The sequence below is a fragment of the Salvelinus sp. IW2-2015 genome, unplaced genomic scaffold (genome assembly GCF_002910315.2).
Source record: "Salvelinus sp. IW2-2015 unplaced genomic scaffold, ASM291031v2 Un_scaffold2069, whole genome shotgun sequence".
Taxonomy (NCBI): Eukaryota; Metazoa; Chordata; class Actinopteri; order Salmoniformes; family Salmonidae; genus Salvelinus; species Salvelinus sp. IW2-2015.
In genome coordinates, this window is record NW_019943411.1 from 76,681 (window position 1) to 102,986 (window position 26,306).

The following is a 26,306-nucleotide window of genomic DNA, read 5'->3' on the forward strand; positions in this document are numbered from 1 at the left end:
TTTACTTAATCTTCACATGCGTCCTTGGGACAGGTCCTAGGAAACGGTTCATGGTGTGTGTGTATATATCTTTACATGGTCTAGACAGATCTCTAGGAAACGGTTCATGGTGTGGTATGTTTGATATCTTACATGGTCTATGACAGATCCTAGGAAACGGTTCATGGTGTGGTATGTTGATATCTTACATGGTCTATGAACGATTCCTAGGAAACGGTTCATGGTGTGGTAATGTTGATATTCTTACATGGTCTATGACAGGTCCTAGGAAACGGTTCATGGTGTGGTATGTTGATATCTTACATGGTCTATGACAGATGCTAGGAAACGGTTCAGGTGTGGTATGTTGATATTCTACATGGTCTATGACAGATCCTAGGAAACGGTTCATGGTGTGGTATGTTGATATCTTACATGGTCTATGACAGATCCTAGGAAACGGTTCATGTGTGTGGTATGTTGATATCTTACATGGTCTATGACAGATCCTAGGAAACGGTTTCATGGTGTGGTTAGTTGATATCTTACATGGTCTATGACAGATCCTAGGAAACGGTTCATGGTGTGGTATGTTGATATCTTACATGGTCTATGACAGATCCTAGGAAACGGTTCATGGTGTGGTATGTTGATATCTTACATGTAGATGCCAGATCCTAGGAAACGGTTCATGTGTGTGGTATGTTGATATCTTACATGGTCTATGACAGATCCTAGGAAACGGTTCATGGTGTGGTATGTTGATATCTTACATGGTCTATGACAGATCCTAGGAAACGGTTCATGGTGTGTGGTATGTTGAATCTCATGGTCTATGACAGTCCTAGGAAACGGTTCATGGTGTGTGGTATGTTGATATCTTACATGGTCTATAGGACAGATCCTAGGAAACGGTTCATGGTGTGGTATGTTGATATCTTACATGGTCTATGACAGATCCTAGGAAACGGTTCATGGTGTGGTATGTTGATATCTTACAGGGTCTATTGACAGATCCTCTTAGGAATCGGTTCAATGGTGGGTAGCGGACTTTGGTGCTCTGGTCAAAGGGGTGTCCCGAGGCTGCGTCCACCAACCGCGACGGTCCATTTCTCTGTTAGAGACAAACACAGATTAACCTTTGAACAAGGTAAATTTTCCATGCCCTTCAGTGTACCTGACCCATCGAACTCTACGAAGTCATCTGAAATTATAAATCATGAAATGTGTTGTAACCTGAAAATAATATGAAAACTGTGACAACTACATTTAAAAAGCTTCAGACAGAGGCACGTTCAAAGTGGTACAACGTAACAGAATATTCTGATAGAAACATATTGCATAGAACAGACATGATATTCTTTCCTGTTGATTATGATGATCTCAAACAACACACACAGACACACACAGCCCCACCCTGCTAGGGGCTCCAGGATGCGGTCGTACTGCAGGCGTAGGCGGCTGGTGATGGAGATCTGGAAGGTCTGAGTGTCTGTGTTGGGAAGGAGACCTCTCTGACCACACAGAGACTCCTACAGGGAGAGAGAGGGAGAAAGGGTTGAATAGCTTTTATATCGGAACGAAATACACACATCCAATTCCCACACCCCACACACTCTCTCTGTCTGTCTCTCTGTGTGTACGTACAGCCTCTCTCTTGAGGTTGATGTTCATCTCCTCATGTTGGTGTCAGCGTGGCCGTGGACGGAGCGCCCGTGGATGTAGTAACCAAAACACCTGTGGGACAGCAGCAACACCGAGATCTAAGACAGAAGAAAAATGTTGTTTAAATGACTGATAGCATTAAAACAGCAGCAGTTCATCAGGCAATCTCACTTTTACAAAAGTGCACGGCAGCTGAGCACACACACTGTACATGCTGGTGAGAGTGATACTCACGTTGCTGATGGAGCATAGGTCCACAAACTGACGATCTTATCCTCCACAAAACGCTCATGAAACGCAGTGAAGAAAATGATCTGCAGAGAGAAAGTGAAAGACACACAGTGAGAAGCCTGTCCAGAGACCCACTCTGGTAACAGGTCCGACCAACGTCTGCAGTTCATAGGGGTGTACCTACCTGCAGCAGTCCAATGCAGAGCCAGAGGGTGGCGGCCAGGCCATAGCGCAGCGTCAGGCTGTAGGGAGGGGAGTAGGACTGAGGGGGCGCTGGAGATCTGACCAGGGGTCCCTAAGGGCCAGACTGGAGAAGCCAACCACCTAGATACACAGGGAGAGAGAAGAGAGAGCAACAGAGTCACAGAGAGAGCGTTAAGAAAGTGATTTGAAATGTATCAGGGGAGAGTGCTGCCATTTCTGATGGGAAAGAGAGAGTCACAGAGAGAGAAGAGAGAGAGAGACAGAGGGGCAGAGAGAGACAGGACACAGAGGGCAAGACAAGGAACAGAGACACAAGAGACAGAGGGGCAGAGAGAGACAGAGACACAGAGAGAGAGGACAGAGAGAGACAGAGACACAGAGGGAAGACAAGGAGACAAGACACAGAGAGAGAGAGACAGAGGGCAGAGAAGAGACAGAGACAAGAGGGAAGACAAGGAGACAGAGACACAGAGAGAGAGAGAGACAAGGGGCAGAGAGAGACAGAGACACAGAGGACAGACAAGGAGACAGAGACACAGAGAGAGAGCAGACAGAGACACAGAGGGAAGACAGGAGACAGAGAGAGACAGAGACAAGAGACTAGACAAGGAGACAGAGAGAGGAAGGAAGATGTGTGTGTACCTCCAGTAGGAAAGCACAGCCATGATCTGGAAGGTGGGGCTGATCTTGCGTATGGTCTGAATCTCATTCCACTCGTTGGCCACAAAGTAGGTCCTCCAGATGCTGAACAGGAGAAGAGAAGGGTTGTGCTTCGCCTCACCGTTGCCATTGCCTGGCAACAACCCAAATCATGGTCACTTCTAATTCAGAGAGACAGAGGGGTAAAACTACTTTCAGAGAAAAGGGGACTACGTACCCTGGATGGTCTTGTTGGCTTTGCCGCSYGGTCTCTCCCAGTCTATRAAGAAGATATCCACTGACAACTGCTGGATCAGCTTATGGAGAAACTGCACAGTCTGGAGGACAGGAAGACAATTTAGACCAGTGGTATTCAAACTTTTTCAGCAGGGATCCCATTTCTTTCGGTAGAATTTCTCGTGACCCCACCCCAAATCTAATGACCAATATATCGATATCGGCCAATAATTCCACTGCTATTCGATAAATAGGATGAAAAAGGCAAATATGTTCCTTTTCCCCCCCAACTTTATTATTAGGATTAGGAGGCTCCAACACAAGGTCACCACAGGAAAGTGGGAAATCACTTCCTCAGCAAAACCTCTCACTATCCAAATCTGCATGTGCTTCAGGGAAGAGAACAGAGTTGTGAAGTAGTACAGATCCATGAACAAGTGACTGCTCAGCTGCAGTGTTTTCCCCGTAAAACACAAGGGTTATTCTTTGACTGTGAATGTTTATGTTAATGTTGTGTTCCGAACGTTGGGTCAGAATCTGTGTGTGGGTTTGGGTGTGTGCATGTGTGTTAAGTCATGTGGTGTTCCTAGGTGTGGATTGATGAGGCTTTCAGATCTTCTATTATGCCATTGGCACCTATGCCGCCGCCTTGGCAAAAACTGTCAGAAAAATATAGTTTATTCTCCATAAGATTTGTTTAATGAAATTGTGAAATAATAGATCATTAGGATCCTTGGCATCCTAACGATGATAGTCAGAGGAGTTGGACTGCAAGTTTCAACAGATTCACCTATATTAACACCAGCCCTATTTTCCTGACAGTTTTCCTATAGGTGTGCCACAAAGCAGTATCCTTAGCRTTGGCACACAAAACAGAAAAGTATTACAATTTTGGAACTAGATGTTCATGCACATGTTTGGGGACGTTACAGCATGTTATCCCCCCACCAGTGGTGAGAACCTGCTCTAGCTCTTATTACCATCATCTATGCCTTAGTTGGTTTGAACCAATTTATATACTTACACAACCTTAAAAATCTGTAAATGGACATTTTACATCAACAAATAACATTCAATACATTTTTATCTCTTACAAAATTAGGAGAACCAATATAAATAATTTACTAAATCACATTTAATTTTTCAAATAATCTGTACTGTACGCCCATTTAAAAAAAATATATATAATACTTTTTTTTAACATGGCGACCCCACTGCAATTCCCCCGCGCCCACACTAGGGGTCGCTCCCCCGACTTTGAATACCACAATTTTAGACAAATAGAAGCATACACATAACACAAGCTGTCAACAGGGTGGGATGGCCTCACCTTGAGAGCGAAGGCACAGCCCACATACGCCACAAACCTCTCCTCCTGCAGACCTGGTAACGGTAGCAGCACTGACACAAAATGCTGGGCCTAGACACACACACACACACGTTTGAATGTTTTTAATGTTCTTGTGTGGGAGGGGGAGAGGAAAAGAGGAGGGGAGGAGAAGAGAAAGACTTTCCTCCACCGTCTGAGTGTGCAGCCCAGGAGAAGAAAGAAGAGAAAAACCTTGAATAAAATCAGAATCTGTATAAACAGGAGTAAAGACCAGAGACAGGTCAGAGGTAAAGGTGTACAAGAGAGGGACAGGTCTGTTAGTGTGTGTTGGGGGGGGGGGCTCTGGTGTGGTGTGTGTCTGTGGGGGTCTCTGTCTACCTTATAGAAGATGAGCCAGTACAGGCCTGTTCCCACGGTGATGAAGAAGAAGACGTTAGCCAGATCACCAGCGTAAAACAACAGGAACTTCAATACGGTCTGAGAGCAAGAAAAGGAGGGGTGAGAGACAGAGAAAAATAGAGAAGGAGAGGCAGAGAGAGAGAGAGAGAGGTCAGGGAAAATATATGACAAACATGCAATCGAATTCTACATTTAAATAAATGCATTTGGGTGTTTAAAGGTTAATGGTTAGAAGTCAGGGGTTACAGGTTAAAGGTCAGGTACCTCCATGTCAATGAGAGGAGAGCCAATCCTCCTCTTCCAGCTGGCTGTCTTCACTAGGGAATACAGAACAGAAACGCCACCCAACACACCTAGGGCGATCTACACACACACACACACACACACACACACACACACACACACACACTAATCATTATGGTCTTCATTATACATGCAATCGCAACAGCATTACCCTTCTTGTTCTCTGCCCCCTGGTTACTCACATCAGTCTTCATGTGAGCCTCAGTCTGGTCCATCTCATAGTCCACAGCAAACGACACCTAGAACACACACAAGTTACAGTGGGATCAGGGATGTGTGTGCTGTGATAGGCGTGTGTGCTGTGTTTGTGTGTGTGATGTGTTACTCACAGAGACAGTCTGTGTGTTTGGGGCAGTGATGAGGACGTCTGAGTAGGTCACAGAGAGGAGAGGAGGGAACACCTGTCCCTTCTGAGTCCCTGGCACCAGCTGAAACCTATGTCACAAATACACACATACATGTTTTCACACCCTGCTAACATTGATGAATGCGTGTATTCCTACATGGATGTGTGTTTGTGTGTGCAACTCACCCAATCCTGATGCTGCTTGCGATGCGTATGACTTTTGGCAGAGAGCCGAGGCTCTTCTCTCTCCCACTCAGAGTGTCCACCAGTAACACACGTCTCGATAGGTACCAGTCGTTCAAGTTACCTACACACACACACACACACACACACAGTTATTCAAGATACTTGTTGAGGGAGAAAGGATTTAAAACAAATGTACCCCCTCCACATTCACCCCGGTTGATGAACTTCCTGTTGTATTCTTGGTTGAGGTTGCGTGTGGGGAGGGGGCAGTCTCCTGGCCTCTCCTCGGCTCAGATCCACAAACACATCGTAGAATAAAGGCTCAGCATAAACACGCAACAGGTCTGCTACGAGAGAGAACACACTACACACAGACACATACGTAATAGAATTGGCGCTAAGTGAGACGCAAAACAACTGTCACCATGAGAAAACACCACAGCACATGTTGACGAGATAGAGACAGGGCTTGACTTGGGCAGGAGTTCACCGGAGCTGAGTCCCGGCACCTCAAATGTTCTACTGCTCGGGCTCCTGTTCCTCTTTAGAATATTATCTTAAAAGTATTGTGGGCGCTTCTGCACCTAAATAATGTATAAACAGTAGTGGCATCCAAAATGAGTACCGGAACCTATTTCAGTCCAAGTCAAGCACTGGATAGAGGTAGAAACTCACAGTCTCCTGGTAGGCCGTGCCAAAGGTGTAAGCTGCCTCCTGTCTCCTGGCGGTGTCTGGACAGAGCTGGGAGAGGAGACAGTCACTTTCCTCATGTCAAACTAATATGATAACGACTGATCTATGACTGAGCTGTATCATGAAACACTGTCGTCTCAACACTGGAACCAAACGTGTGATGGAAAGAAGAACACCTTTAGGCTAGACTTGTGTGTCACTCAGGGCTCTGCTCCCAACCTCAGGTCGTTACAAATATTACTACAGTAGACAGCTCAGCTTGAAATTCAATATGAATGGAGTCATTATGAGACTGCAAGCGTGGCAATGCAAGACTAGCCTTCACTAGTCAGGATCAAGATGAACTTCCTGTTTTACCTGCAGGTTGTTTCCTCCCACTTTCTCCCATTGGAGGAAGTCTCCTCTGGCATTGTAGACAGCAGCCACTAGGTTGATGTCTGTATTCTGAGAAAGAGAGACAACGCACGTAGAATCGGAGTGATCATCATAGGTGTTATGGTAATAGTGTTGGGTCAATGTGTGTGTTACGGACCCTGTTGCGTCCCTTGAAGCTGAATCCAGTGGGAAGTGGCTCTGTCTGCAGCACGCGGTTGGCCAGACCCGGCTGGTCCCCGTAGTAAAGCCATGGGAGATTGGCTCTCCTAAAGTCACAGGGGCAGGAATGGACAGTTCCATTGACTGATCTACTCCAGATTTTGACATCATTGGTTGAAAACAGTGGTTAGAGACTCCAGAGCAAGAGTAGATCTTCGGAAGATGTTTTAGGGGTTATAGGTTAGGGGTCAGGAAAAGGGTTAGAGGTTACCAGTAGGATATATCCTGTGTAGATCCCAGGGCTGCGGTAGCTCTGAAGATGGTGTTGTAGAGACCACAGGCATCGTTGGCCACGCTGCTGAAGGAGTGCATGTTCATCACACACATGTTCCCAATGCCTGGCATGCTGTCAGGTTAGTATACACCTGTACAACGCACACATACCAACACGGTCAGGTCAGAGAACACCTGCAGGACAACACCACACACACGGACAAGTGCACATAGATCGTCCGGGACAGAAAGATGACCAGGTATTTGAGAGGCTGTATATTTTACCAAGCAGGCAGCTGCTGAAGAGTAGAGGTTTGTGGAGAACCATGCTGATTGCACAGAAGGGACTACAGGGGAACATACCAAACAGTGTTACAGTGTTACTATAACTCCAAGTCACAATAACTACAGCAGGCTCACTGATATTCTGGGATCAATTTTTCAAAATTACAGTATCTACCTGGATTTCGCCTATCGCGCGAAATAAAACAGAGAAATAGAATGAATACAACGGAATACCCATTCAAGTAAATTATTCGTTCTATTTCTATGCATTTAATCTTATCCGATAGACAAAATCCAGATAGATAACATTTGAAAAACTGGGCCCTGTTGTGTTGACTTACCAGCTCGGCATAGTTGACGTTTGGGTTCACAGCTGTAGGGAGGTTGTTGGAGGGAAACACATACCTCCAGCTGTAAAGAAACATGACATATGATTCACAGATGCTCTAGACTTGTATTTCATTTTAAACCCATACATGACACACACGCGTATTATAGAGGTTGGGCTCACCAGGATGTTGGAACCACACATACAGGACTGAGAAGTGTTGATGAGGGACGCCTGGCATCTCTGACACTGACAGAGACAAGAGAGCAGAGACAGACAGAGTCAGACAGAGACAGACAGTAAACAGTTCAATCAGCAGAATCTTAACAAGAACCTCTCTCCACTGGGATTCTCTGCCTCTAACCCTATTACAGGGGCTGAGTCACTGGCTAACTGGTGCTCTTTCATGCCGTCCCTAGGAGGGGTGCGTCACTTGAGTGGGTTGAGTTACTGACGTGATCTTCCTGTCTGGGTTGGCGCCCCCCTTGGTTTTGTGCTGTGGTGGAGATCTTTGTGGGCTATACTCGGCCTTGTCTCAGGATTGTAAGTTGGTGGTTGAAGATATCTCTAGTGGTGCGGGGGCTGTGCTTTGGCAAAGTGGGTGGGGTTATATCCTTCCTGTTTGGCCCTGTCCGGGGGTATCATCGGATGGGGCCACAGTGTCTCCTGACCCCTCCTGTCTCAGCCTCCAGTATTTATGCTGCAGTAGTTTATGTGTCGGGGGGCTAGGGTCAGTTGGTTATATCTGGAGTACTTATCCTGTCTTATCCGGTGTCCTGTGGGAATTTAAGTATGCTCTCTCTAATTCTCTCCTTCTTCTCTTCTTTCTCTCTCTCTCTCGGAGGACCTGAGCCCTAGGACCATGCGTCAGGACTACCGGGCATGATGACTCCTTGCTGTCCCCAGTCCACCTGGCCTTGCTGCTGTTCCAGTTTCAACTGTTCTGCCCGCGGCTATGGACCCTGACCTGTCCACCGGACGTGCTACCTGTCCTAGACCTGCTGTTTTCAACTCTCTAGAGACCGCAGGAGCGGTAGAGATACTCTTAATGATCGGCTATGAAAAGCCAACTGACATTTACTCCTGATTATTATTTGACCATGCTGGTCATTTATGAACGTTTAACATCTTGGCCATGTTCTGTTATAATCTCCACCTGGCACAGCCAGAAGAGGACTGGCCACCCCTCATAGCCTGGTTCCTCTCTAGGTTTCTTCCTAGGTTTTGGCCTTTCTAGGGAGTTTTTCCTAGCCACCGTGCTTCTACACCTGCATTGCTTGCTGTTTGGGGTTTTAGGCTGGTTTCTGTACAGCACTTCGAGATATTACTGATGTACGAAGGGCTATATAAAATAAACTTGATTTGATTTGAACAAGTCATGCCATCTGAGAGTTTAGAGCAGGACAGCCAGAGACAGTCAGACAACGACAGTAAACGGTCAATCAGTTCAATCAGCAGAATCTTAACAAGTCATGCCATCTGAGAGTTTAGAGCAGAGACAGACAGAGACAGTCAGACAGACAGACAGTAAACGGTTCAATCAGCAGAATCTTAACAAGTCATGCCATCTGAGAGTTTAGAGCAGAAATATCAGTTGTTCTGCAGGAAGACTTGGCTGTGTCTGGTACCTGTCTCCGTAGCTGTCAGGGGCTGAGAGGGCAGGTTCAGCTCCGTTACACACCTCACACCTGGCCTCTTCCAGAGGGTTCCCCTGGACATCCCGCTCCACTACAGTACGACAGTACAACAATACAGCATTAGCATCACACAGCGCCGCACCATAAACGCCATCACATCCCCTGTAGATGTGGCTCCTCCAGCTGCTGTCTAACCCAGTATACTCCCAGTTTTACTCACCCAGTATACTCCCAGACGGGCACTGACAGGTTCCCTGCTCAGTCAGACTGCCCGGACAGAGGATACACCCATAGCCATCCTCTGTTACTGCCTACAGGAGACAGGCAGAACAACACATGCAGTTCAGCACCAGTGGAGGCTGCTGAGGGGAGAACAGCTCATAATAATGGCTGGAACGTAGCAATGGAATGGCATTAAACACATAAAAACCATGTGTTTGATGTATTTGATACCATTCCACCTATTCCGCTCCAGCTATTACCATGAGCTGTCCTCCCCAACTACAGTGCCACCAACTTCCTGTATTCAGCACACTTCCCAGGAAAATCTGTATTGATTGAGATCTTTAAACTGGATGGTGAATGATAAGTAAATTGAAATAGCTGATTTTGTAATGAATTATTTGGTGTGATGTACTGTCTAGTAGTACGGAATAAGAACATACCGGTTTTTCTAGTGGACACTGCTGACAGGTGATGGAAGCTCCGTTGGTGGCGAGAACTCTGAACCCAGTCACACATTCACAAGACAGACCTGATGAAGGAGGAGAGGGTAATTGGTTAACACAAGAGATTATAACAGTAGACACAGCTGTAGGTTACGTTGTAAACCATCAGTGCCATTTCTCTCAGCAAACAATACCTGCAGCAATCTTATTGACTGATGAACCAGCTACCATAGTCTACATATAGGACAATGCAACTAGCAGGCCAGTTTACACTATATTAGCTGCATTATTATCCAATTTTAACCAGCTAGTTAACCAGGTGGTTTACTGCAATTACATTCCTCCCCTATGATTCGCTACTGCTGTATTTAAGTACTATTTGGCAAAGATGGTTGAGCCTGTTCTATTCTTACACGTAACGTTTTAAACAACGCGATTGACTCTACAACAAACCCGGACTGGAGTGGATTAGCGTACTGCTAATAAGGTAGCCCGTTAGTCACAGTATAACCAACAACACCATTGATAAACGCACCAGTTGCACTCCTACTCTGGTTCGGTCCGCATTTCACACAGGACTGACTGGAGATGTCGTAGAACTGTTCCACGCCGCAGTCTGAAGGACGTTGAAACGAAATCGTAAACTGCTGGGAGTGAAGTAGGTTTGATTTTATTGTTAGAAATAGTGCCAATCCGCACACAAGTAGCATCCCCGTTGCCATGGTAGAGAAACTGACTTCCTGTTATTTTACCCACAACCCCTTCTGTCTTTTGGGGCGTGTGCTCGCGCCACTTTTCTCGCGCCTCCTTTCTTCCCCATAAATTGCGCGCATGTGGCAGCTCGTGCACAGTTAATGTGGTCGGGCTCGTGAAGGGACAAGATTTCGACCTATCAGAATCACACAAAATTACGATATAAAGGGTTAAAATACAGAGGAGCCAGAGTTGTTATGGTTTTCATCTGGTAAGTAATTTGAGGAGTTGAGCTGTTTACCTTTTTAACTGAAATATTCTTAAATGTTTCGTCTTACAGCGCAGACTAGCTAGTCTAATTTCACAGCCACCGTGCCTCCGGGCTAACTAGCTAGCCAACCAGGTGTTCATCATAATAATGTACCGCGTGCCAGCGTTCATCAGTTGTGTTGTTGGTTACTTAAAGTGTTACATTTCTATGGAAATTCTGGAATTTGGATGTTCTTAATATAAGTAAAAAATAATGTGCCCATTTAAATGTTTATCCTTTTGTTGCTGTTCTTAAAATGTATTAAATAACTCTGCTTAATGTTAAATAAACTTTTTTTTTTTTTTTTGTATCCGTTTCCAGATCTCTGGTTGCCAGATAAAAGGAGTTAAATATGACCATAGTACTTCGGTTGCAGGGTCTGAATATTGAGGCCGGGACTGAAGACATACGCAGATTCTTTACCAATTTGTACATCCCAGAAGGTGGTGTATATATTATAGGAGGACACCTTGGTGAAGCGTTCATTGTGTTCACTACAGAGAGAGATGGCCAGCACGCAATGAGGCGCTCTGGAACTCTTCTTARAAAGTCTCCGGTGASCCTACAYATTAGTAGCATCGCAGAACTGCAACGAAAAATGGAGTCCAARCTACWGAGRGAGAAGCTCCTTCCAGCGCKGKTACCTGAGAAGAARCCTTTGCTGMCCCYGGCAGCRCCCTTGCCCGACCCTGYCRCWGCCCTACTGTTCGGCCTTGTTGCTGTTATCCAAGGACTGCAGTCTAATCAGCCAGGAGAGCACAACAAAGCGACAGCAGCACCTGGTCCTGTGCTCAGGGCCGATAGCCCAGCTGTCGGTTGTGTGCTCAGGGCCGATAGYGCARCTGTYGRTCCTGTGCTCAGGGCKRATAACACAGCTGTGCCTGGGGGTGAGCTAAGGAGAYCAGAWGAGGCTTACAGGCCAAGACCARGCTACGTCAGGCTCTTTGGCCTGCCARAGACTGTCACCAGCCAGGAGATCTGCCACTTCTTCAAAGGCCTGTTGGTCCAGGATGTGATAGCTAATGTGAAGCTGGGCGTGAGACAGGGCTGCCTTGTAAAGTTTGGKCATGCCCAGGACGCATGTGATGCYCTAAGCTTCAACCACCAGCAACTGGGCCGCATCAGCGTGGAGGTCCGTRGGGCCTCTGAGGAGATGTGGMGCTATGCCATCCAGCAGTGTCAGAACCCTTCATATGACCCCTTGGAAAACCCCTTGTATWGGCCCACAACSCAGAGAGATAGAACCTCGTACAACCCCCAAGAAATACCCTCGTATACAATCCAGAGAGATGGACCCTCATTAGAATCCAAGGAAATGCAGCACCAGGAAAGGGCAAAGCCCTCATACAGAACCCAACAACAAAGCTTGTATGAGCCTGACAGAGAAACACACAGGACCTGGGCCAAGAGGCGCTCTGAGGACAGGTCGCTGTCACGGTCACCGAAGAGGCCCAGATCCTGTGAGTCCCTTTCACAGAGCGTGGAGTACTGTATTATGGCCGAAAATCTATCCAAAACAATAACGAAGACTGAGATAAAAGAATTGTTTGGCTGTCCGAACATCGCCAACAGCAAAATATTACACTTACTGTATAAGGATAGCGAGAGGACAGATACAGTGTTTGTAATATTCGACCAAACGGAAGACTACGTTTATGCTTTGAACCTCAAYGGCTGCCATGTTGGTTCCCAGGCCATAGACGTCTCCTCTGTCACCAAGGAGAAGATGCAAGCCATGTTGTCAACTGGGAGACACCATGGCAACCCCAAAACCACACCAGCAGTGTCGGAGCGAAGCAAGGAGAAACATCAGATTGAGAGACCCAGGGTGAGACAGTTTCCCACAGCACAGACATGCGTTTACGTACGAAACCTCCAGTCAGACGTGACGAAAATGGAAATAAAAGATTTTTTCTGCGACATTCCTCTGACTGAACAGTTTWTCTACATTCTGCGTGATCAAGATGGCAACGGCATCGGTGAGGCTGTGGCTCAGTTTAAAACGGAGGATTTTGCCACACAGGCCCAGAAACRRCATGGCAAGACATGTATGGGGACCAGAGTGCTGCTCACCTGTATCAGCTTCCAACAGATGGAGGACATCTAGAAAAGGAATGCGTGAGGAAAGACGACCTACTCCTCATATTTACATTTGTCATTTAGCAGACGTTCTTATAGAGGACTGCAGTCTAATCAGCCAGGAGAGCACAACAAAGCGACAGCACCCCGTGAGTGCATACTTTTTTCTACTGGTCCCCCGTGGGAATTGAAACCCAAAACTTAGCGTTGCAAGTGCCATGCTATACCAATTGAGAAATACTGGACAACTGTTGACCAGAGCCACATGGGGATCTGGTTGGAAGTAGTGGAATCTGGAGGATAGGGTGTCATCTGAGATTGTCCCTAAAACTCTAAAGATGGCACTTTAGGACTGAGCTCATCACTGGAATGAGCATCCTTGAGGCGTAGTGGCTTCGAGAAGTGTTAACCCCATACCCTCCAGTCAGGCAACAGTTACATTTGGACAAGTCTAAACTGGATATGAGTCAATATCCAATGATTCCAACTTTAATTTCAAGACCTCCCATGGTATAGAGACCCTTTAATATTTCTATAATACCAATGGTGGCAAATCATTCTACACCTGCAGGTTGATTTTAAATGCATTTCACACTGTGCAACATTGTGACAATGTTTGAAAACCAGAAACAGTATATCAGGCAACAGGACAGCATTTCATTTCTCTTCTGACATTCCTTATTTTATTGGATTTTTCATTCCAAAAATTACTTTGAAACCAATATTTGTGTATTTTTGTCACTAATTAAATGTTACCAAARTGACCTGATTTTGATTCAAACTCTTATTAAACTATGTTAACTATGTTAGTATGTCAATTCACTGCGTTTATGGTAGATTTAAGGTCAACTTGAGAGCCAGCAACATTTCTCACACAGCTGGAGAAGCATAGATGACACCACTGAGACAGTTTATTTTCAGTTCCTGATTTTGTTGGATCAGATAAAATACAACTCATAGAATCCCCTGGGTGATGCACAGTTCCAGTTTTACACCGAAGGAACAATATCCTCCATACTGTGCATTTGGAAAGCACTCTAAAATGGATTAAATACATTTTGCCCCTCAATCTACACACAACCCATATGGACAAAGCGAAACAAGTTTTTTAGAAATGTTTGCAAATTTATTACAAATAAAAAAACATACCATATTCTCAAGTATTCAGACCCTTTGCTATGAGACTCAAATTTGAGCTCTGGTGCATCCTGTTTCCATTGATCATACTTGATGTTTCTGCAACTTGTTTGGAGTCCACCTGTGGTAAATTAAATTGATTGGGCAGGATTTGGAAAGGCATACCAGTCTATATAATGTCCCACAGTTGACAGTGCATGTCAGAGCAAGAAGTGAAGTTTGGAACCACCAAGACTTCCTAGAGCTGGCTGCAGTCGGGGTAGAAGGGCCTTGGTCAGGGAGGTTATCAAGAACCCGATGGTCACTTTGACAGAGCTCCAGAGTTCCTCTGTGGAGAACCTTCCAGACGGACAACCATCTCGGCAGCACTCCACCAATCAGGCCTTTATGGTAAAGGCCAGACGGAAGCCACTCAGTAAAGGCACAAGACAGCCCGCTTGGAGTTTGCTAAAATGCACCGAAAGGACTCTGACCATGAGGAACAAGATTCTCTGGTCTGATGAAACCAAGATTGAACTCTTTGGCCTGAAGGCCAAGCGTCACATCTGGAGAAAACCTGGCACCATCCCTACGGTGAAGTATGGTGGCAGCATCATGATGTGGGGATGTTTTTCAGTGGCAGGGAGACTAGTCAGGACCAAGGGAAAGAAAGAGCAAGGTACAGAGAGATCCATGATGAAAACCTGCTCCAGAGTGCTCAGGACCTCAGACCGGGGCGAAGGTTCACTTTCAAAAGGACAATGACCCTAAGCACACAGCCAAGACAACCCAGGAGTGGCTTCAGAACAAGTCAATGTCCTGGAGTGACCCGGTCAGAGCCCAGACTTCAATCCAATCAAACATCTCTGGAGACCTGAAAATAGCTATGCAGTGATGCTCCCCATCCAATCTGACAGCTTGAAAGGATCTGCAGAGAACAAGAGAAACTCCCCAAATACAGCTTGTAGCGTCTTACCGAAGACAACGAGGCTGTAATTGCTGGCAATGGTGCGTCAACAAAGTACTGAGTAAAGGGTCTGAATACTTATGCAAATATATTTCAGTTTAATTAATTTGCAAACATTTAAAAAAAAAACTGTTTTTACTTATTGGGTAGTGTGTGTGTAGATTAATACATTTTAGAATACGGCTATAACGTAAGAAAATGTGGAAAAAGTCAGTGTCTGAATACTTTCCAAATGCACTATAAATCCTGGGATTCCGTTCAGGCCCAGCCACTCAGAATGAGTTTCCCCCCACAAAAGGGCTTTAATACAGACAGAAATACTCCTCAGTTTCATCAGCTGTCAGGGTGGCTGGTCTCAGACGATACTGCAGGTGAAGCCAGGTGTGGAGAAAAACAGCGATGACAAGCCCAACTCAAACAGCAGTCAGTACATCAATAACCCATTTACCACCAAACATCTGTTTCCCTAAACATTACACTTGTTTTCTAAACATTAAACAAGATTCATCCAAGAAACCCCAGTAAAATATATGCCAAAATCACATATGAATACAGACAATGGTTAAAACTAAAAGTCAAACTTTGGTCCAATCTATTCATGTCAAAATAAGTTATGTAAAAACAAAGTCTGCACTAATAAGTACACAATTGTRTCAGAGTTTCTGCTTTGAAGGAAAATTATAACCATATAAAATAAAAATCCTCTTCAGTGGCTAGACAGACAGCTGCAGACCCCATGGACTCAGGGTATATCTTGGGGGTGAGGCGGAGGTGGTGGATGGGTTACCCCAGGAAGATGGATGTCACGTGGGGATGGATCAGTTAGTTGTAGTACCTGGATGGACCATCAGAGTATCTGGAAGGGCCTGCAGAGAGGAGATCATAGATGAGACTGATGTACTGTAGATTTCTGAACCAAACTACAGCCATTAAAAGGCTGGACGTGTGTGTATTTAATTTTTCAACTGGGGCCGTGCGTACCGGARAGKTTCCCAGAGAAGCCACCTGAGAAGCGGTCACTACCGCTAGACATTCTGGGAGAATCGGAGTAGCTCATGGAGCCCAGCGACGAACCGCTCTTCATACTAGGACCCTGCTGGAGACAAACGCACATACACTGTATCAAGGAAAACATCAAAGGGGACAAACTACTGAGGAATTCTTTGTGGTTTTCTGAATCACACCATCTACCTTACGACTGTATGGGAGTACACAAGGAACAGGTTTAGACACAGTAAGGACGTGTGCTGTCAGAACACAGAAGGTTCTAGAGCACTGCCTTGTACTGCCATAATCAACAGCAATAAATCACTGACTGAACACAGACAGGAAGTGGATTAAAGGACTGAATCAAGTGACATTTATCCTCACGTCACCAGTTCCTGTTACAGGAAGCACCTGAGAGCTGTTTGTTGCACTGGTATTGCAGCTGACAGAGCATGGTGTGTGTGTGTGCGGCATACCGAGGAAACACTCCTAAGTCTGTAGTCCATTAGGACATCCGTCAGCTTCTGTGTCACCTTCAGCACGATCTGAGCATCACCCTCGTTCTCGATCTGGAAATTGTCCTACACACAGGAAACAGACCCTCAACACACACAGCATGTTGAAATAACACGTGAAAGCATAGTTCCACACACACACAGTTCCACTCACCAGGTATTTGAGCAGTGTGGACGGAAGGCTGCTGGTTTCAGGTACAGCTCCCATCAACCCTTGGCCTGATCCACTTCCCATCTGTCCCCCTCTGAACTCATCAGGGTAGCGGCTTCCCGGACTCTCYCCCAACAGCCCCTCCTGGCCAAAGCCTCCGTCCCTTCCCAGCCCAAAGCCATCGGCTGAACCCCCCAGCCTCTGCCCCCCTGTATTGTCAGGGTAGCCTCGGAAGCTCATGTCCCTTTTCTGGAAGGCTGTAGAGGGAGTGGAGCGAGAMAKGGGGTCAGAGTAGCCCCCCATACCACCCATGGGGTAGTTGAGGCCGCCGCCTTGGAGAGGGAACTCCCCTGGGAACAGAGGCTCTGCAAACCTGCCACCTAGAGGGAGACAAAAGACTGCATTTGGACTACTACACACTGCATCCCAACATAGACCAGTCAAGCACACAACAAAGGTCTTATCACCTCAGCAATCTCTGTTAACCCGGAAGTAAAATCTCAAGTAATTTGGACAGCTGCGTGATTATTTATACTTGTTTGAAATTGCAAACAAACTCTCAACTAAAGCCCCCCCCCCGCGAAGCACTTGAGGCGAAGCAGGTTAAGCACCGCCTTTACCCAATAAGGCCAAATAACCAGTGATGAAAAACAAAACCGGAACTAATGCTGCTCGGATCTCACGCATCCCATTCAGTCCTTGCAGATTATCTCAGTCTACATTCAGAATCTGCCCATGGGAGATTATCACCTCAGAGGCAACCTTACACTTCTTCCCCACACACGCTCTCACCTGGTTTTGGTCCTCTAGCTCCCATTCCTCCTGGCCCTCCCATCCCTCCTGGTGGCCCCATGTTGGGGATTGCTGAACCTGTGATGACAGGGAGATATGTCAGAACCACAGTACATTTAAAAACAGACTGAGCACAATGAGATTCAGACAAACTTGAGAATAAACATAGAAAAACTGACGTAGTCCTGCAAACGCTTGCACCTCACTGGGCTCCTTCAGAATCACCTGAAAACACCGTACAGAATCAAGTCAATAACCAACAGCACCAGAGAGGTCCCCCCCGACGCATCTCAATAGTCTGCCGTGTTTTCTTTTCCTCATCCATAGCTTTCTGCTCCCCCTTCTCACCTTTAGCTGTCCCCTGCCCTCTGCCTTCTCCAGCTCTGCTGCTGCTTTTTTCACCTTCTTCYTCACTTCATGGTCCTTTGTGGCAGCATCTTCCTCAAAGGGCACCTTGGCAGAATGATTTTGCTTCTAGAGAACAGATGAGACCATACAGTTACACAGCATCATAACATAGACCTGTAGATCCAACAGCCTTTTACAGGGACTTCTACTGTGAAAGTTAAGTGACACACACACGGCCTCACCATGTATCTGAAGGAGTGCTTCCAGCCCTTGATGTGAGCCAGCATGTCAGTCTGCAGACGGCTTACCTTCTTGCAGAGTTTACACTGGTAATGGGGCGGGACTGACTTACTGGGGCTGCGGTACTCCCACACATACTGAAGACCTGCAGAACATGAGTGACAGCTCTAACAAACAACCATGGGCAATGAAACATCTCAACAAACAATCATAGACTTGAAAAACAAATCAGAGCCCCATGAAGCCTATATTAGTGAAAGAATGCAATGGGGTGACTTGACTTAAATCTCTTGAACCCTTTGGGGCATAGGGCTACTACCATGGTGCAATGAGTAGGTACTCACCAATGACAGTCTCACCAGTGATGGCCTTTAACTGTTTGGTCAAGGAGGGGATGGTCTGGACATTTCCCGCCTTGGTGGTGAACACTGGGAAACGCACAGAAGTCAACACAAAGCACAAACATGGCAGAGACTGCATAATGAGATCGCCATCCTACCCACGGACAGGTGAGACCAAAGGGTCCACACGTCCAGTCATCTGACCAGCAGGAAGCCAATAGCTGAAGAGCCTTATACTTCAGGAAGTGAAACACTGCAGGTATACTTCAAAAGAAGGTATAGCTTTAAAAAGGTCACTGTGCATTCCTTACACAACCCCCCCAGTCAAAAGACTTGTAGTGGAGTTTAGAGGTCCTTCATTTACTGAACAACAGTTAGAAACACAACCCCTGCTCTTCTGAGCCTCTGAGGTCCTGTTTCCAGCCGTGCATCATCGACAACGTCTGGTAAGAATCTTTACCATTTGTGCGCTAGTTAGGTTCTGCTAAAAACACAGATTGGTTGGGAGTACTGGAATCTCCTGCTCTGGCTGGTAATCAACGTTGTTGGTAACCAAAAATAACTTCATTTGATTCGCTGTGTGCAATTCAAGCCCCACCTTCACAAGATCATGATTCCTTAGAAGGTTGCCTGGAAGGCACACCAGGGTCTGTTTCATGCCACGTTATAGTACTGACCGCTACACAGAAGAGAAGCTAATCTGAGGTATGGAGTCCTGCTGAAAACCGTAGGGGCTGCAGTTCTTCTGCCCACCTAGACACAGGTCAGAGCTGGGCTATAGGATTCTCTCACTCCCATCAGGCACTCCTCCATACCTGTGTCCAATTAAAGCAGTGAAACTCTTGCATGGGCACAGCAGGTCCCAGCCCCATTGGCAGACAGTGAGTTGAAACACTTCCTACTCTTTGAGGGCCAATAAAGGCCCCGAAAGAAAGTCCTGCTGCCAGCATCCATTGCCCATCTGAACTACCATAGGCTTATGAGGCCACATTTTTGTGCCGGGGGCTGATAGCCCTAAATTACATTGGGATGGAGTATCCCATCTCATCCACCACCAATGTGTAGCACTCAACTGGGTGATGCACGGCAGTCATTTGGGCCCACAACATCTGACCCAGACAGGATCCTTACTGATTTGACTTGCACCAATATGGGGCAACAGCTCTACAGGACTACAGAGAGCACCTGCACACCTATGAGTTCCCTAGAGTTAGACATTCTTCTGAGAGGACAGGTTTCACGTTGCAGTTTCTAAAGTTGTTCAGACTGTAAATCATGGACCAAAGTGTTTTATGAAATAAAACTACTTTTAATCCATCTAAAAAGATTTGTGCACATTGTATCAAAGACAGACCCCCCAAAAAGTCATTGAAATGAACACTAGGGAAAAGCCTTTGTGAGCCACACAGCCTAAGCCTGTGGACAGTGACTAAGTTCACTGGCATTTACAGCAACCTCTAAGAGTTGTGAATCTCAGACRCAGCCCAGAGCCCACRCTTGGACTTGCCCCCTGCCCAATCAGCCACCAGCAAAAAGGCAGGAGGATGTGAAGTCACAGCTMCCAACCTCCTATCAGAGGCAGTGATGCTGTGTGGAGGCAGAACTTACCTATGTCAGCAGAGAAGTTAGGCTGCTTTCTCTGTCAGTTGGGATAACCAGGCCGAAGGAGAGAGAGACAGACAGGCATTAGTGAGACTGGAGGCAGCAGAGGGGCAAACCCCACTGCACCGTTCCCCAAACAGTGGGTCAGGACCCCCTAGAGGGTTGCAGCTTAAGATTGGGTTCTGGATAGAAACATTGGTTTGGTTTAAGCAAAAGCTTCAGGTGGACCACAGCAGAAAAACACATTGGAGAAACCTACTGCACTCCTGTCTCTATGAGAGAGAAATGTAATTTCAGCCTCTCCTCCATGACCCGGTCAGTGACATGAGGGAACTCTGAGCTGTCACTGACTCTGCACCGTACACATGCGATTTACCTTGAAACGTAAGTACAAGTACTCTAGTCAGGGGTTCCAATCAGAATATATATCTGTCACAAAGGCATCATAGAACCAAGCTGCCAGTGAGCCCTAGTGCTAATAGCTCAGCAGGAAAATTAGTGTTATGGGGGCTGACTGCCCACTTAAAGAAAGACAGCGATAAAGAGGGCATGAGATTGCCCAGAGAAAACACCCAGCCCTGTTACCCTCGTTAGTTGCAGCCCTTCTACACTTGGTAACAGGGTTATCTGGAATTCCTGCTGCCCACAATACTCTTTAGCATCTCGTAGTCAATGGGTAACTCAAGCCCTGATTGAGGGGCAGTGCAGCAGGCTGCATCTCCACAGAAACACTTAGTCTCAGGAGACCAGAGAGCACTGATCAGTCCCTGCTRCTCCAGCAGTGTCCAGTGTCTGTGTCCAGCCAAGGGCGGCTAGTAAGGGTCCATACCACTTCCTCTGCACAGAGYACTGCTACAACTTTAGGAATGAAACCGGTTAGAAGACCATACAAAGACTACGTACACAGTACTCTCAAAACCACTGTTTTGGAATCCTCTTATCACAATAGACACTTCAGGATGGATTAATTAACMTMATCTGGGTTGTGAATGACTAGTACTACAACTATAATTCTAACCGGGGGCAATTGGCATGATTACCATGGRAGACTGAACTTACCCTGTTGTTAGCCCCTCCATTAGCGTTCCTGAACCTCTTSTGTGGTGGGGCGCCATAAGATGGCCTTGGATTGTTGCCTTGCTGCATTCTGAGGGTCATCACAAACAAATAAAGACAGCGTTTAATATCTAGTTATATGGGCCACAATTTTTTAGGGTGACTCAGAAACAACGCAGCTGGCCTTCTTGTGGGAAAAACCACTTGGCCACGCACGGTGCAAAATATGGTGATTAGCTAGCTGTAGCCACAATATAGTAACGCTACCTGGACAACGTCCTCCAAGGTTGCTATAGAATAAATACGGTGTGGTATGAGTGAMATGGAATACTCTACCTGAAAAATKTWGATTCGCTAAAACCAGAGCGGGGTGAATTTTGCGTGTCAAGAAGAACAACTAGCAAATTGACGCACGCGCAATTGTGTATCTCTTTATAGAAAGACCCGTGACGTACCTGATTTTGTGAGCCTATGCKTTTGCCTGTGTACTCGAAGTCGGAAATTTGAGTTCAAATGAATAAAAAAAGATTAAAAGATAATAACGACATACATTTTTCATTTGAAATGTATCCTTTACACAAGTTGAAATAAAACACTGATATATGTAGAAGTGAAATTGAGAACAGGAAAAAACAAACAAATGTTGCAGGCAAATGTGAAGACAGCTTAGCTAGTTGTCGTATCAAAGAGAAAGGCCCATGTTTGTAAAGAAACAACACGAGCTTGGTTTTGCTGATTGACCGTCTTCAAAAGCTACATTCGGCGCGGGAACGCTACTGCATGCACAATTATTTCTGACAGTGTCAACACACGTGGGTATTATTATTACGTTACGCAATAAATTATTCTGGGTTTACTACTCATAGATTCTGTGTAAGAGCCGGTAGCTTGCAAATTCACTGCTGCCCACTGTGATTGTGGCCTCCTCCTGGTCCATCACTAGCACACACTTCGTTATTGTGTCAAATGGCACCATATTCCCCAAATAGTGAACCACTTCATCAACATCAACCCTGTTTGGCTCTGGTCAGAACAGAAGTAGTGCACTATATTAGAGAATTGTTTGCAATTTAAGATGTTCCCCATGTTTCTCTCCACAGATAGTCCTATCCTGCAGAGATGACCAAGTGCAAGAAGAAGAAGAGGCAGGATGACTTCCAGAAGGTCAAGCTGAAGGTGGGGAAGACCAAGCCTAAAGCTGACAATGCCACCAACATCAACTTCCGCACCAAGGGAATAAACCTAACTGAACAGCTGAAGAAAGATGCTAATGCACCCACCACACACCGGAAGCTCAACATCAAGGTAGGTAACACACACACACACAAACACACTCACTCCTCTACTGTACCTTATGCTGTGTGCCTCCCCTCTAGGACCTGTTGTCCCAGCTGCATCACTACAGTGGTACAGTGAAACAGGGAGCTCTTGTGGGACTGAGGGAGCTGCTGACCCTTCACCCCTCAGAGTTAGACCAACACCTCTCCAGTCTGCTCAGCGAGGCGGCTGCCGTCTTCACAGACAAGGACGCGAATGTACGGATGTCTGCCACACGCCTGCTCAGGTTAGAAAAGCATTTTGTTATGACAGTAGGAATTTGTCTTCAGGTCTTTGAAAAAATATATATATTTCACCTTTATTTAACCAGGTAGATCAGTTGAGAACAAGTTCTCATTTACAACTGCGACCTGGCCAAAATAAAGCAGTGTGAAAAAAACAACATAGAGTTACACATAGGATAAACAAAAGTACAGTCAATAACAATAGAAAAATCTATATACAGTGTGTGCAAATGGAGTAAGGAGGTAAGGCAATAARTAGGCCATAGTGGCGAAATAATTACAATATAGCAATTAAACACTGGAGTGATAGATGTGCAGAAGATGAGTGTGCAAGTAGAGATACTGTGGTGCAAAGGAGCAAAAAAAATAACAGTATGGGGATCGAGGTAGTTGGATGGACTCTTTACAGATGGGCTATGTATAGGTGCAGTGATCTGCGAGCTGCTCTGGTAGCTTAAAGTTAGAGAGGGAGATATGAGTCTCCAGCTTCAGTGATTTTTGAAGTTCGTTCCAGTCATTGGCAGCAGAGAACTAGAAGGAAAGGCAGCCAAAGGAGGAGTTGGCTTTGGGGGTGACCAGTGAGATATACCTGTTTACTTGATGCTGGAGTGCGTGCTRCGGGTGGGTGTTGTTATGGTGACCAGTGAGCTGAGATAAGGCAAAGCTTTACCTAGCAAAGACTTATAGATGACCTGGAGCCAGTGGGTCTGGCGATGAATATGTAACAAGGGCCAGCCAACGAGAGCATACAGTTCGCAGTGGTGGGTGGTATATGGGGCTTTGGTGACAAAACGGATGGCACTGTGATAGACTGCATCCAGTTTGCTGTGTAGAGTGTTGGAGGATATTTTGTAAATGACATCGTCGAGGATCGGTAGGATAGTCAGTTTGACGAGGGTATGTTTGGCAGCGTGAGTGAAGGAGGCTTTGTTGTGAAATAGGAAGCAGATTCTAGATTTAATTTTGGATTGGAGATGCTTAATATGAGTCTGGAAGGAGAGTTTACAGTCTAACCAGACACCTAGGTATTTGTAGTTGTCCACATATTCTAAGTCAGAACCGTCCAGAGTAGTGATGCTAGTCGGGCGGCGGGTGCGGGCAGCGATCGGTTGAAGAGCATGCATTTAGTTTTACTAGCGTTTAAGATCAGTTGGAGGCAACGGAAGGAGTGTTGTATGGCATTGAAGCTCGTTTGGAGGTTTGTTAACACAGTGTMCACAGTGTCTGTTCTCCAACCCCCACAAAACCATACACCACTTAAGAGCAGCACAGTCCTTGGAGAAATGCCTTAATACCAGTTCTTCTACTAGTGCACCTCCCTAACCTTTAACCTCTACCCTCTCCGTGCCCTGCTCAGGTTCATAGCCCAGAGTGTGCCAGCGGAGCGGACGTCTCCATTCTTCCCTCTCCTCTCTGCCCACCTCTCCTGTGCCATGACCCACATCGAGACGGGTATCCAGGAGGATGCCCTGAAGGTCCTCGACGTTTTGCTGGACCACTATCCTGCCCTGCTGGCTGCTCGTCCCGCCCTGCTGCTCACCAACTTCCTGGAGCTGATCTCACACAAAAGTACCGGGGGCGGGGCAAGGAAGGGGCAGGAGGGGAAGGGGMGGAGTTGGGCCCTGTCAGTCAACCCTAACAGGAACGTGACTGGTCAGCAGTGGMGACTCACAGTGCTGCTCAGGTACTCATACACTTGCAATGAGTTAGCAGTGTCCTATTGGTGTGTACATTTTTCTGGCATGACCTTTGTGTTTGTGTGTTTTCCAGACTGGGGCGTTTTCTTCAGGCGGTAGTTGAGGAGAGGCGAGCGGAGGAGGGGGTTGCATGTGTCTCAGGTGACATGTTCAGTGTTTTGAATGGACAAGGAGGAGCTAACGCACCTTTGGAGCTCAACTGGGAGGAGCTTACCTACAGAAAAGACGGATTTCAGGTGTTTGAACATTCAGGAGCCATGCCCACTTCGCACTCCACCTTCAAACTCAGGTACGCACATCACAGACACACACTTCATTAACAAGCATACACACACACCACACACACACACACACACACACACACACACACACACACACACACACACACACACACACACACACACACACACACACACTTCATTAACAAGCATACGCACACACACTCTGCTGACTCACTCTCCTGTCCTGCTCATCATCTGTCCCTTTCCTCCACTGTATTTGTAGGCCGGAGACTGAGCCTGGGGCTGGGGTGAGTGAGGGGCTGGGCACAGGGGAGGCTGTACGGGGCTTTGCCTCCACCCTGGTGCCCCTTCTACTAGACGTCTGGGTAGAGGCTAGTGCTAGCGACCGGAGCAAGACTGACAGTGCTCATCTCCTCACCCCCGACGCCATGTCACTGATGTACCAGGTCCTCTCCATACTACAGCTGCTACGCAAGCTGGCACCACAGAGAGAACACCAGGATACACTGGTAACACACACACAGGCGTTCTCTCTCAGTATAAGATGTGTGGTTACCTTTGTTCTATTAACAGTGGTGTTTGTGTGTTTAGGATGCGTGGTTTCGCAGTGAGTACCTGGGGGATTTTAAGCAGCACTTCATGAAGAACTTCCCCTATGGAAATCTGGACACCCCTAAACAAAGGCGGAAGACAGACCCCAAGAGGTGAGGTGGGTTGAGGTGGTGCTAGGGCCCTTGGTGTATGTGTAGGTACTCCAGCTTTTCCCAAACTAGGGGTCGCTACCCCATATGTGTCGCCTGATTTGAAAATCGGGTCGTGAGAAACTCTGGGGGGAAAAACATCTGGTCTATAGTCAACTGAATGCTCTGCTTAGTCGTAGAACCACGGTTAAATTTCAGATATTAGCGGTTAGGACAAACAGCGGTTTCTGTTTTCTTACTAAAAATTAGCTCTAACCATTGAACAGTTTGAGCTATTAGCAATTCTGATATATAATATCAGCACAAAATMACTGGGGGGGACATCATTAAAAGTGTGTGTTTGGGTGTGGTGTTTCAGGAGTAAGCAGGCCTCTACAATCCCAGGGCAGACAGTGGAACCCTTGGCTCTGAACGTGCTGCTCTGCCAGGTCATGGTTTCCATGGTTACCCTCAGCCAGAGGGAGGGGCAAGCCCAGGAGCCCGATGCTGAGTGGCTGATGCCTCTGAGAGGGTTTGTCCAAGAGACTCTGTCCAGTGGGGCCAAGCTGAGCCAAAGACATCTACATACACTCCTGGAGACTGTCTGGAGAATGGTCATCACACAACGCAGCAGGGGTAAGACTGGGTGTGTGTGGGCTGTCAAGGGTGCGGTTATGAGTTKATCTTAAATGGTTTTCGCATGTCTGGCGTCCTAACCGGTCGTGTGTGTAGCGGTGACGGAGGATCTGTTACAGGCGGTGTATGTTCAGTACCAGCAGATGAACCTGAATCTGCAGACCAGAACACTGCTACTTTCCTTCTACAGCAGACTGTACCTACAGGAACACAACCACACACATATCGCCAGGTAACACACACACACACGTTCTAGTGTTTACTGTACCAAATAACCAAAGATATATGTAGGCATATACCAAGTCTGCAGGGTAGATTACTTCTGCTCCTAAAGGTCTTTCTTCCTCTCCCGGTC

The 26,306-nt window shown here is 46.5% G+C and overlaps 4 protein-coding genes across 5 annotated transcripts in view; 2 read left to right on the forward strand and 2 right to left on the reverse strand.

The window, feature by feature from the left end:
- The window catches only part of tmem67 (transmembrane protein 67), a 17,430-nt gene extending 6,737 nt beyond the window's left edge, over window positions 1-10,693 (reverse strand). Inside the window, 31 exon segments of the mRNA XM_070439957.1 lie at window positions 1,386-1,511; window positions 1,627-1,661; window positions 1,664-1,742; window positions 1,879-1,913; window positions 1,916-1,958; window positions 2,060-2,145; window positions 2,148-2,199; window positions 2,694-2,872; window positions 2,957-3,056; window positions 4,286-4,375; window positions 4,664-4,762; window positions 4,949-5,047; window positions 5,170-5,226; window positions 5,317-5,422; window positions 5,520-5,640; window positions 5,731-5,786; window positions 5,788-5,870; window positions 5,872-5,883; window positions 6,195-6,260; window positions 6,570-6,656; window positions 6,745-6,853; window positions 7,018-7,141; window positions 7,144-7,171; window positions 7,305-7,366; window positions 7,642-7,709; window positions 7,775-7,881; window position 8,676; window positions 9,261-9,360; window positions 9,490-9,580; window positions 9,935-10,023; window positions 10,473-10,693. Of these exon segments, the coding sequence (XP_070296058.1) occupies window positions 1,386-1,511; window positions 1,627-1,661; window positions 1,664-1,742; window positions 1,879-1,913; window positions 1,916-1,958; window positions 2,060-2,145; window positions 2,148-2,199; window positions 2,694-2,872; window positions 2,957-3,056; window positions 4,286-4,375; window positions 4,664-4,762; window positions 4,949-5,047; window positions 5,170-5,226; window positions 5,317-5,422; window positions 5,520-5,640; window positions 5,731-5,786; window positions 5,788-5,870; window positions 5,872-5,883; window positions 6,195-6,260; window positions 6,570-6,656; window positions 6,745-6,853; window positions 7,018-7,141; window positions 7,144-7,171; window positions 7,305-7,366; window positions 7,642-7,709; window positions 7,775-7,881; window position 8,676; window positions 9,261-9,360; window positions 9,490-9,580; window positions 9,935-10,023; window positions 10,473-10,659 (2,577 nt within the window). The 5' untranslated portion in view covers window positions 10,660-10,693.
- A 63-nt stretch (window positions 10,694-10,756) lies between these two features.
- On the forward strand, window positions 10,757-13,579 carry rbm12ba (RNA binding motif protein 12Ba). The gene is made up of 2 exons (XM_024140265.2): window positions 10,757-10,901; window positions 11,262-13,579. Exon 2 carries the CDS (start codon window positions 11,293-11,295, stop codon window positions 13,045-13,047), a length of 1,755 nt encoding a protein of 584 aa, XP_023996033.2. The 5' UTR covers window positions 10,757-10,901; window positions 11,262-11,292; the 3' UTR covers window positions 13,048-13,579.
- Window positions 13,580-15,418: 1,839 nt separating this feature from the next.
- Window positions 15,419-21,572, reverse strand: si:ch211-197h24.6 (uncharacterized). 2 transcript variants are annotated; one of them, XM_024140263.2, is made up of 12 exons: window positions 21,471-21,572; window positions 21,138-21,225; window positions 20,085-20,115; window positions 18,480-18,563; window positions 18,138-18,280; window positions 17,896-18,021; window positions 17,727-17,772; window positions 17,548-17,625; window positions 16,759-17,135; window positions 16,566-16,670; window positions 16,084-16,198; window positions 15,419-15,968 (listed from the first exon to the last, which is right to left on the reverse strand). In XM_024140263.2, exons 2-12 carry the CDS (start codon window positions 21,222-21,224, stop codon window positions 15,925-15,927), a joined length of 1,236 nt encoding a protein of 411 aa, XP_023996031.1. In that variant the 5' UTR covers window position 21,225; window positions 21,471-21,572; the 3' UTR covers window positions 15,419-15,924. The 2 variants fall into 2 exon arrangements, with proteins under 2 accessions (XP_023996031.1, XP_070296059.1); XM_070439958.1 differs by having other exon boundaries at window positions 16,084-16,195; window positions 21,471-21,555.
- Window positions 21,573-21,806: 234 nt separating this feature from the next.
- tex10 (testis expressed 10) overlaps window positions 21,807-26,306 on the forward strand; it is a 32,964-nt gene continuing 28,464 nt past the window's right edge. Inside the window, 9 exon segments of the mRNA XM_024140266.2 lie at window positions 21,807-21,946; window positions 22,235-22,439; window positions 22,511-22,698; window positions 24,054-24,380; window positions 24,467-24,682; window positions 24,898-25,144; window positions 25,227-25,339; window positions 25,695-25,951; window positions 26,048-26,183. Of these exon segments, the coding sequence (XP_023996034.1) occupies window positions 22,254-22,439; window positions 22,511-22,698; window positions 24,054-24,380; window positions 24,467-24,682; window positions 24,898-25,144; window positions 25,227-25,339; window positions 25,695-25,951; window positions 26,048-26,183 (1,670 nt within the window). The 5' untranslated portion in view covers window positions 21,807-21,946; window positions 22,235-22,253.